This window comes from Octopus bimaculoides, chromosome 16 (assembly GCF_046866305.1).
Source record: "Octopus bimaculoides isolate indiv1 chromosome 16, ASM4686630v1, whole genome shotgun sequence".
In the NCBI taxonomy this organism is placed as follows: Eukaryota; Metazoa; Mollusca; class Cephalopoda; order Octopoda; family Octopodidae; genus Octopus; species Octopus bimaculoides.
In genome coordinates this window covers 15279824-15292323 of record NC_142943.1, presented here as the reverse complement: position 1 = coordinate 15292323, position 12500 = coordinate 15279824, and the positions used below count along the sequence as shown (strand labels likewise).

Sequence of the window (12500 nt, the reverse complement as noted above, 5' to 3'; positions counted from 1 at the left end):
TATTGATATAATAAGTATTTGTATATAAATGCATTTGTTATTTATTGTTGGTTGATATACATACATTCATTTTATTATTATTATTATTGTATTTTGTCCCGAAGATTAGCTATATTTTTGAATAGAATTGATTTTCGATCGATTTATTTTAATCGATTTTATTTTATTTTCTATTTGAAAATTTGGTTATGAAACACGTGTAGTCGTTTTATTATTTTAATGATTATTACTTTGTATTTTATTATAGTTCTTTTTAGTGTATTTACTTATTAAATTTTTCTATATGTGACTGTGGATTTTCATGGATGAGTTCATGAACTTTGGTTCTTTTCTCTAAATTATATATTTATATATTATATACTGTGTAACTTAATTTGGATTTTTATCCCTAATATTATTATTATTATTATCATCATCATCATCATCATTATTATTATTATTATTATTATTATTATTATTATTATTATTATTATTATTATTATTATTATTATTATTATTATTATTATTATTATTATTATTATTATTATTATTATATAATATATATATATATATATGTTATATATATGTATATATATATATATAATATATATGTATATATATATATATATATATATATATATATATATATATATATATATATATATATATATGTATATATATATAAATATAAATATATATATATATATAGTATATGTAATATCAAAATAATCAACAAGGATATCCAGAGGTAATGCAGTACGATCGTTTCATGCAACTCCATTTAATTGAACAATGCAATCATTACATCAATTTAAAATGCAAAGCAATCCTCAGTTGCACAAAGACATAAAATTTAATTAAATTAGAACAGATGGACACATTAGAGTAACTTCTATGCTGAAGTGAAGACAATATGTTCTTTGTCTATCTTCTTAACTTCTTGGAGATTTTAGGTGTAATTATACTAATGTGTCCATCTATTCTAATTTAATTATATTCCATGTCTTTGTGCAACTGAGGATTGCTCTGCATTTTAAATTGATGTAATAATTGCATTGTTCAATTAAATGGAACTGTATGAAACGATCGTACTGCTTTACCTCTGGATATCCTTGTTACTTGTTTTGATTTTAATCACCTTAGTTTGAAATTGTATGGATAATACCATACAAAATTCTGGTGCCTCAACTTAAGTATCATATTCATCTGAATCTATATTGTATATATATATATATATATATATATATATGTATATATATATATATATATATATATATATATATATATATGTTCATGTGACAGAATAACTGAAGAGGATTCATATATGTTATACCCTATTGCATTCGTACATCTATATGTTGGTATATATACCCACTGAAGGCTTAATATAGATGTTTTATGTGTACATATGCGTATGTTCATATTATCGTACAGTATTTGTTTACTCTCTTCTGTTCTGTCTTTCCAGCTTGTAAATTTTCTGGTAGAAGAGCCAATTCAGACGATTGCAAGAAGTATTCTGAATGCATCAACAACGTTGAAGTTGAACTATCGTGTGGTCCAGGCGAATTATTTGACAACAACCAAAAAGATTGTTACCCAGCTGTCTTTGCTGAGTGTATAAGAGGTTCCATAACTACAACCACGGCATTGCCGACTACCACAACCACAAGTTTACCGACAACCACAGCAACACGTAATACGAATATCTTCTTTCTTTCTTTCTTTCTTTCTTTCTTTCTTTCTTTCTTTCTTTGGAGGGATCCCAGTTTTGGTAAAACGTACTCCCGCCATCCTTGACCCCTCTCTTGCTGTTGGATTTTGTAAAGAAGTAAAAGATTATATATATATACACACATACATATGCGTGTGTGTGTGTGAGATGTTGCTTGTGAACGCTATTGGTAATCCCACTGAGCTTGCTTTGTAAGGATGGTGACTGGACATATTTAACCATTATCAAAGGTGTATCATGATCACTCCATTACTATCCCGAGTATTGTTTTTCTCTGATTATATTGTCCGATCTGTTGGTTTCCATTAGCGTTAATGTAGCGTTGTATTAATTTGAGGAAGAACAATATATGTATATATATATATATATATATATATATATATATATATATATATATATATATATATATATATATATATATATATATATATATATGTTTATATATCTAACTACACGTGTGCCTTTGGCGATTTCTTTTCCTTATTTGGACTTTTCCTTTTCTCCTTTCCGACGAAGAGGTTTGCTTGAAACATCAAATTCTCTCCATTCACCGAGCGTCAAGCTAATGCATTTCTCATGCTCGTCTTCATGTTGTTTGTTTTTATCCGTTTATTTGAGTTGACTATATATATATATATATATATATATATATATATATATATATATATATATATATATATATATATATATATATATAAATATATATATATATATATGAAAGAAGGTGTGAAAATGCAATTTTAAAGATGTTTATTCACTTGACCGGTTTCACATTTTAGAAAAAAGATTGTCAAAAGTAAAACGTATGTATAAGCTTTGTTGTGTTAAGTACTAGTTGTCACAAAAGTATTAAAATACATATATACATTCTTTGATAATAATAAGAAAATGTTAAAAACAGTTTAAGTATCAAACTACATATATACATTCTTTGATAATAATAAGAAGAATATGTTTAAAACAGTTTAAAAGAGAGTATTCAACAAAAAGTGTTTCGTAGTATGTATATATACTCAAAAGGAGATATATTTAAGAATTTACAAAAAATTGGAGAGAAACTGACCCGTCTTTTTAACATGTTTTCTCTTTTGTGTGTAGCTAGCTATATTTCTATATGTCTATATTTTAGGTGTAAAAGCCAAATTCAAATGCGAAAATAAAAAAAATATTTTTCAAAAGTCAAAAATTTTTACCCATACGGCATTTTTTCAGCTGACGTTTTAAACCTCGCAGCCCGCCTGCAGGAATTTAAAAATTCTTCTCTTTGGTTCAATGCATTTTTATTCTGGGACAGGATGAAGAGTTTTTCTGAGAGGCAAAGATTGCATTTCATTGGTCTTCTATAAGCTCCAAGTTTCTATGGTGCTGCTTTCTCCAAAATTATCCAGCTGATATTAAAAAGACGGGTGTCATTTTCCTTCAATTGCCAGACGTTTTGCATATATATATATATATATATATATATATACTTACATACACACATACATACATACACACACACACACACATATGATAACGGACTCTCCTGTCGTTAAACGACGTATGATGGTTCGACAATTTTACCGAACAACCACACACACGATTTGTTTATCGTGATCAAATGTTTGTGTAGACATTAGCTTACCCCGCTCCATCAAATTGACATTACTTGTACAGGTTCGACTGGGTGCCACATGTCAGATGTCGAAATGATCGCAGAGCAACGTGAAATGAAGTGCTTTGCTCAAGAACAGAACGCAACGTTCGGTCTGAGAATCGGACCCACTATCTGGCAATCGTGAGTCCAACGCTCTAAGTCATGCGCCTTCACGTCAGAAATGGTTTTAAAAATTCCGTTCAGGAGATTTTTCACTCAAAGGTGATCAAGGTCTTGGTCGACCTATTGAAGTTGATGATAACTGAATAAAGCCATAATTGAATCTGATTGTCATATAAATGTGCGAGAGACTGAAGGAAGTGCGATTTCAGGTCATCATCATTATTGAAAGTTTTACCATTCAAAGAATTTTGCAAACTTCGAAATGAATGGTAATCTGATGGTGCAAGGTCAGGGCTATATGGTGGATGTGGCATCACTTCTCAACCAAGCTCCAATAATTTTTTACGAGTTACCAAAGACGTGTGTGGTCTAGCATTGTCATGGAACACGATTCCTTTACGATTTGCTAATCCTGGATATTTTTCTTTGATTGCTTCCTCCAGTTTCATTAGTTGTTGACAGTAAACATCTGAACTGATTGTCCCAACAGAGTTGTAAAAACACTTTTGTATTGCACATTTAGTATTTCACTTATCCTCTGGGGATCTGCAGCCAGTGAGCCATTTTCTTCGAAATTTCTATGTATGTATGTATATCTGAACTCTGACAACTCGGATGCTGAAACACACATACCATCTTCGAAAAGTGGCTATACATTTACCGTACTGAAGCAAATTCTTTTGGAAATCTATAGAAGGCTTCAGGTTTTGTCATTACATTTTTTACTGAACTGGCCCCTTTCTCTAACTTTTCATTTCCATAGGAGTGTTTGAGTTTACTATAAATCTCAAGTAATTTTCGTTTGAGATAGGATTCTTCGCTATCCTTTAGTAGCCCATTTAGATGGTTTGAAATATTTGTTCGTCGTCTCATTAGACTTTTCCTATCTCTGGGAATTATGCTTTTCTGTCGGTTTCACATTCGCTCTGGAGTAAACTTATTGCGTATGTCATGCATGATTGTCATAAAGTGCTCCAATTTTTATCAATATCTTGCGTCGAGTGACTGGTAGACCAATTTTATTCCATGACCTCTTTCTGAGTACCTTTCCAATCAGCAATATGAAAATTCAGGCTGAAAAAGAGTCGGGTTCTTCTAGTAGCCTGCACGGCTGTAGTTTTCTGTGGATCATATATTGATAATTTTATTAAGCTGTGCTCCGAGAAAATCATGTTATTTGTAAAGCAAACGTCCAGAACAGTTTTACCCCTTGTTTGGTGGAAAACTATTTTCTCTATGGAGAAGATGTTTATGTGGTCGAGCAGTGTCTCTGCTTGCTTTTGTTCATGCAGAGACATAATCAGGTCATTCGACATTAGGGGCTTGAAGTCTCCTAGAAGTATATGAAGGCTGTCATCCAGGCTGACTAATACTTCTTCCATGTTTTGAGGCTCTCTTCGAATGTGTCTCTATGATTTGGAGCATCAAATGGATGATATGTAGTACATACTACCATTTTACTCTGTTTAATGTGTACTACCAGTGTCAAAAACTGAGTTTGAGTGTGACAGCAGGACTACAGGCATGACGTTACCCTGGATGTACATACCAGTTAGAAATGCAACATATTTTGGTATGTGTGTCTCAGCATCCGAGTTGTCAAAATTCAGATATAGGTACATACATACATACATACATACATACATACATACATACATATCTGACGAGGAATGTTACAGGTATCTAGGGATGGATGAAAATATATCTTACAGTGGCACTTGTATGTCACTAAAGAATATTACAGCCGAATAAAGACAAATTTGGACCTCAGAACTCTCTGAATTCAATAAAACAGTGGCCTACAATGTGTTTGCAGTACCAGTACTCATACTAACATTTGAGTTGCTTGACTGGACGCTTGATGAGATCCGAGCCAATGATGTGAAAACCCAAAAAATACTAAGAAGCACACAATTTCCACATAAACAGTGCTGTAGACCACTTCTAGCTAAAACGTAAGCAAGGCGGCAGAGACTTAACATCGATCCAAAATGCCTTTGAATGTCGCATCATATCCCTTCGGTAACATCTTTTAGCCACTAAGTGACGAAGTGCATCCCTTGACCAAGTTTGCATACATGAAGCTGATAACATCATAAAACTTGGAAGGCAGCTTCTTGAGCAACACTCTTTGTCCGATAACCTACAATACATGCCCAAAGAAGTCGCACAACTCTACCGCAATATATCATCAGATGAAAGGATGAGCCTATACGAACAGAAGACTATGCATGGATATGTTAGTAGAAAGCTCAGTGATGATAGTAACATCGATCATCAAAGCAGTTTATCATGGACGAATAGCCGGATTATTACCTCCAACTTTGAAGGGTATGCATTTGCAATCCAGGAACAGGAAATATCAACCAAGTACCTGATACACAAAAGGGATAGAGCTGCAGGGAAAGCCATAAAATGTGACAACCGATGCAGACTTTGTGGCGTTCACACTGAAGATATCAGCCACATCATAAGCAGTTGTCCGAAAATGTCATCACGGATGAGACATGACGTTGTAGCTAGGACACTCTATAATGAAATCCGTCGGAAGGATAATCCCGAGGACAAAGAAATAATAACTCACAATATGGTAGAGGCCATAGCCAATCATAATGAAAAGGAATACTGGTGGAGACCTCAGTAAAAGTAAAAATACCAGTGAAGACCTCAGTAAAATGTAAGCGCATCAGGCCTGATATAATGATTTGGGATAGAGAAGAGAAACTGTGCACAGTTGTGGAAATTAGTTGCCCAGCGGATGTTAACATAAAGCTGAAGATCAGTGAAAAAGAGAGCCCCTATGCTGAACTAGTGAGAAATCTACAGTTACTCTATCCAGATTACAAGTTCAGGCTTATACCTATAATTATTGGAGCCCTGGAATATGTGACACACTGCCGAAATACCAATCTTGAGAAATTAGGCTTCTCAAAACCAGAAAGGAGAAAACTAATTCGAAGACTACAGATCCAATCCATCACTGGAACTGTAAAAATCTGTAAAACTCTCCAGAAGTTTATCATTTAAATATATATGAGTATGTCTAGATATGCAACTATATGCATGAGAATACATACATAGAACATACATACATACATACAAACATACAAACATACATGCAAAAATACCCTGTTGTTGATGTTGAAATTCCAATGAAGGAACCTTGGATCTAGGTTAGAAACCGGTTCTTTCTCTATTGGCAGGAAATCTTGAAATAAACTGAATAATGACATACATATGCACAAACATACATACATAGATGTATGTATAGACACACACATAAGTATGTATTATGTATGCATGTGCGTGTATGTATGTATGTATGAATATATGCATGTATGTATGTATGTATGTATGTATGTATGTATGTATGTATGTATGTATGACTTCGTATTGTGTTTCTGTTTACTCTCCTCTGTTCTGTCCTTCCAGCTTGTAAATTTTCTGGTAGAAGAGCCAATTCAGACGACTGCAAGAAGTATTCTGAATGCATCAACAACGTTGAAGTTGAACTATCGTGTGGTCCAGGCGAATTATTTGACAACAACCAAAAAGATTGTTACCCAGCTGTCTTTGCTGAGTGTATAAGAGGTTCCATAACTACAACCACGGCATTGCCGACTACCACAACCACGGCATTGCCGACTACCACAACCACAAGTCTACCGCCAACCACAGCAACACGTAATACGAATATCTTCTTCTTCTTCTTCTTCTTCTTCTTCTTCTTCTTCTTCTTCTTTTTCTTCTTCTTCTTCTTCTTCTTCTTCTTCTTCTTCTTCTTCTTCTTCTTCTTCTTCTTCTTCTTCTTCTTCTTTTTCTTCTTCTTCTTCTTCTTCTTCTTCTTCTTCTTCTTCTCTTTCTTCTTCTCTTTCTTCTCCTTCCTCCTCCTCCTCCTCCTCCTCCTCCTCCTCCTCCTCCTCCTTCTTCTTCTTCTTCTTCTTCTTCTTCTTCTTCTTCTTCTTCTCTTTCTTCTTCTTCTTCTTCTTCTTCTCTTTCTTCTTCTTCTTCTCTTTCTTCTTCTTCTTCTTCTTCTTCTTCTTCTTCTTCTCTTTCTTCTTCTTCTTCTTCTTCTTCTCTTTCTTCTTCTCTTTCTTCTTCTTCTTCTTCTTCTTCTTCTTCTTCTTCTTCTTCTCTTTCTTCTTCTTCTCTTTCTTCTTCTTCTTCTTCTTCTTCTTCTTCTTCTTCCTCCTCCCCCTCCCCCCTCCCCCCTCTCCTCCCCTCCCCCTCTTCTTCTTCTTCTTCTTCTTCTTCTTCTTCTTCTTCCTCTTCTTCTTCTTTTTCCTCCTACTCCTCCTCCTCTTCCTCCACCTCCTCTTCCTCCTCCTCCTCTTCCTCCTCCTCCTCCTCCTTCTCCTCGTCTTCTTCTTCTTCTTCTTCTTCTTCTTCTTCTTCTTCTTCTTCTTCTTCTTCTTCTTCTTCTTCTTCTTCTTCTTCTTCCTCTTCTTCTTTGGGATCCCAGTTTTGGGAAAACGTACTCTCCCCATCCTTGTACCCACCCTCGCCGTTGATGGGTGAAGATAAATGGAACAACACCTGTGACGGGTTTTTGGTTTGACTGGATCCAAACTTGCCAACATGTAACCCACGCAGCGTGTCTCGAAGACATCCTCTTAGGTACATGTGAAATGAGACATGCACGACAAGGCAACGAAACTGCAACGGTATGCCGTCAGCTCAGCTGTGGCTTGAACTGTGCTTTCTAGCCATTCGGCTTTGGCATTGCTGTCTTTTACCATTGAGATCATATCTCTTTAACTGTTCGTTGGGGATTTTGGCTTATTTTTGGAAGTACGTGCCTTTAGATATGCTCATATCAGAGGCAATAGGCCTTTTCGTGAAAGTTTAGGTGCGACGGTTTTTCTACTAAATCAGATGTTCAGCTCTTGTCCTACACTGATTGGATAGGAATGTGACGACCAGAGTTTTAGGAGAGGCTGTATCTGTTTCATGATCCCTCCCTCATTACTTTTGATATGTTTAGCTTGGTTTATATTGTTTAAAGTGCTGGTTCCATTAGCGTTAATTTGGTAGTGATGTATAAATTTACTTAATCAATATATATATATATATATATATATATATATATACATATTGTGTTTCTGTTAACTCTCCTCTGTTCTGTCCTTTCAGCTTGTACGGGTACCGATAGAGAACCCAATAAAGGTGACTGCAAGAAATATTTTGAATGCATCAACAACGTTAAAGTTGAACTATCGTGTGGTCCAGGCGAATTATTTGACTACAAACAAAAAGGTTGTTACCCAGCTGTCTTTGCTGAGTGTATAAGAGGTTCCATAACTACAACCACAGCATTGCCGACTACCACTCTTCCATGTAATATAACATATATTTTCTTTCTTATGTACTTATATATATTTATGTATCATATATATGTATATGTATACAATGCATATATATGTATATTTATATGTATATATCACTTGTGGTGGGGAAGTTGTCATCCTTGTCAGTACATAGAACATGTGCATTTGTGGCTAAAAAGCTTTGATTCTTATTTCTAGCAATACTGTTATTCTCTGCACCCTTGATCACTTTTCAGTGACGGTTAATTATTTCCTTTTTGGTTTAAAATTGTGCCTAACTATCTTAATTATTTTATACCCCATTCACACAAACGTACACACACAAACACACACGCATATATATATGCGTGTGTTCAATCCCCACCTCCCCATTTCTTGAATCGTTTAAAAAAAATTCGGATTCCTTTGCAATTTCTCTTGAAATTCTGAAGATAGTTATATATTTATATAACTATAAAAAACGGGATAAAAAAACATACTGAAGCATCCAGTTAATCTTTATTGCAGTAAATAAACCTATTTCAGCTAAAACATACAAATGAATATGTAATAAGCGATAGATGAAAAAAAATATTTCAACTCTCCTCAAACGGGGACAGTGGGTTAAGCATAGGACAGTGAGTTAATATGAGTTAAGCATTCACACAGGGTAAACTTTCACAGATTTGACGTATAATATTATTGAAGACATTACCATTAGCGTATTTTTGTCTCCACATAAACTCATCTAAATAAGTGTCAAGCAGTGAACGTGAAGTTCCACTATCCTTGTTCCTCCGCTTTGCCCTCATCTACAGATTTTCGGCGGGCTCGACATAGGATCAACGAAATTCATTTGATGATTCACTGTCAGATGTTGGAATCCTCTGTTACCAATGGTGCTGTATGCTCCCCACAGATTTGACACCACAGTGGTTCCTGATCTCACGTACTTGTCCAACACAGGGAAAAGATTGTTGATATCTCCCTTTTTGCCACTGCCTCAAGAAAACACTCCTTACTTGTTGCATCAATGCCACCAAAAATCCACTGATGTGGTATCAATCTGCCAGCATGCACCTTTCTCTTTGTAAATACAGATTCATTAATCTAAAATTCTCGTCCACAGCCACCAAGTAATATAGGATCCATTAATATTTTATCTGCGCATATGTCACGGAGGGAATTCTTCCAATTACAAATAGCCTCACTATTGCAGCTCCCGTTGACATTTTCTTTGAGATACTTCATATGTCTAGAAGTAAATGAACATTAAAATTTTTCTGAAGTTCAGATTACTATTGGCAAAGAATGTGTCATGTCTCAAACCCTTCTCCTGTCTACACGGCCTTCCACATTTCCATCTCAAACTTTCCTTTGTTTTACCACCCTTTGTCAATTCCATATTTCGGTTATACATGGAACAAACTTTCACACGATGTAACAGTCTAATAGCTTGCCAAAACGAAATTGTCAATTCAACTGTTGTTGTTGAGTCAAGCAATTGAGGGACATTATAGCTTCTGATATCAGCTATAAAGTTTATAATTAAATAATGAAGTTAAATTGTGCTTATATACGTTTTAAATTATCTTCGCTGTATGTTCGACACTAACTTCTAACGGTTCTATAATGGATCTAGTTGGTTTGGTTACCAGCATTTCAAAAATTAATGTTTATCGAAAATTTTAAAATTTGGCGCAATAATGTACTTTTTCAAGCTAAATTGTTGGTGTTGTTTCACTTTTTCCAGAAAAATGTTTTAAAAAAGTTATAGAGGTTTAAAGTTTGATAATTTTCACCCAATCAAGAAACAGGATTTGGAAGCTGTCATTTTGTGCGTGACAACACGTCTTGACAACTATAAATTGGGCGGGGAGGGGGAATTGAAATTAGAAATTTTGTTTTACTAAATCGTAATCTCTGATATCGAAAACATGAATCTAAAAAAAAAAAATTGCTAATTCAAAAGTTATAGGGTGGGGTCGGGGAGTGGGGAAATTCCAAAGAAGTACCGAATTATTTTTTAGAAACCTTTTTTAAAGCACTGTGGATAAATTCCAGCACTAATCTTCTCAGACTTTCTAATATTTTAAAATTATAAACAGAAACAATGGGGTGTGAAAGAATCAGAAGTTTTCAATTTTTTTTTAATAACATAAGTGTGCTTATGGGGAGAAAAATATTGAAAAACATCAATACATGTGATCAAAAGTGATCGTCGGATGTGCCAGAAGCAACAGCTAATTCATCTTTTAATCACACACCTTTTCTTGTGAAAATATAAATTTTTTTTCTCCCATCGTTTTTAGTGCGTACTAAAAAAAAAAAAAAAAATTGGCCAAAATCGGTCCAAGGAGGAGAAGGAAGGTGAGAAAAAATTAGATCGTGGTGAAAAAGAAATTGGAAAAATCACCGTCAAAACAGAGAATATCAAACATGTAGGTGTTCTGATCCGAAACTGCCATTATTGAAATTAGTCATTACTTATTTTGACTCAGTTTAGGCGTAATTTTTTGAAAATGGAAAATGATAAAATTAGACATTAGTGTGGGAAAAAATTGACATGGAATCCAACAGAGAAAAGAATATTAATTGTTAAACGACAAAAATTATCCAGATATTTGATTTGCAACCTCAATTACAATCGAGTTGAAGTTGAAGAAAAATTCCTTGAAAGAAAAGTACCTGTCACCTGATTGTGTTTCAAAACTCTCTCAACTTCGCTAGCCACTAAAGCATTTTTTATTCTCTCTCTGTTTATTTTCTCGTGTTCCTTTCTGTTGAAGAGCGTAGGCTCGAAACGTAATAGACTTTCTCATCTTCCCGAGCGTTAAACTAATACACCTGTTTGTTGTTTATACACCTGTCTTCGTCTTTTGTTTTTTTTTGTAAATTCCAACTATATATATATCAGACATGGCCGTAATAGCAATAAGAACAATAAGGATACGATCTGGCTAATCATTCCCTACAACATGAATCTCAAATCTAACATAGTCCGCTCATTAATGAACATAATAGATAAACATCTCAATGTAAACAATAAATACGCAGGAATATTTAAGAACAAAATAAGAATAAGCCACAGCCTGACATGCAACTTAGCTACCATAATAGCATCTATTAATAATAATAATAAATTAGACGCATTCTATACAGCTAGAAACATCACGAACAACCAAACCAACAACCCTCCAACTTATAGAACTAACTCCAACCCTAATCCAACACCCCTTACTAGGAGAGACACACACACAAAAAACAATAGGGCCATACAGCAACACACAGACATAGACACCCCTTACAACCTATGTGGCTGTAGAGATAGGAATAAATGTAATTTCTCCAATAGATGTAAGACCGAAAATATAGTTTACCAATGCGACGTTACACACAAATAGCCATATTAGATCTTACATTGGAACGACGAAAAACCAAATATGCCTCAGATATAATGAGCACCTATCTAGCTTTAAAAATAGAAATAAGGCAAATTCAACAGGACTTAGTAGGTATATCTGGGAACTAAACGACAATAAGATAGAATATAAACTAAAGTGGCACATACTAAAAGTAGCTAATTCCTATAACCCAACTAACAGACGCTGTGACATCTGTCTAACTGAACGCCTCAAAATCCTAACGGCTAGTAATGACCTTTTAAACAGAAGATATGAATGTAGTCTAATTTGTCTTCACGCTAATAAATACTTATTCT

The 12500-nt window shown here is 34.3% G+C and overlaps 1 protein-coding gene across 1 annotated transcript in view; it reads left to right on the top strand.

Moving 5' to 3' along the window:
- Nucleotides 1–12500, top strand: part of LOC106878487 (uncharacterized) — a 68710-nt gene that overhangs the window by 42106 nt on the left and 14104 nt on the right. The window contains exons 7-9 of the mRNA XM_089364170.1: nt 1448–1675; nt 6906–7157; nt 8607–8810. Of these exons, the coding sequence (XP_089220296.1) occupies nt 1448–1675; nt 6906–7157; nt 8607–8810 (684 nt within the window). The remainder of the gene's footprint in view (nt 1–1447; nt 1676–6905; nt 7158–8606; nt 8811–12500) is intronic.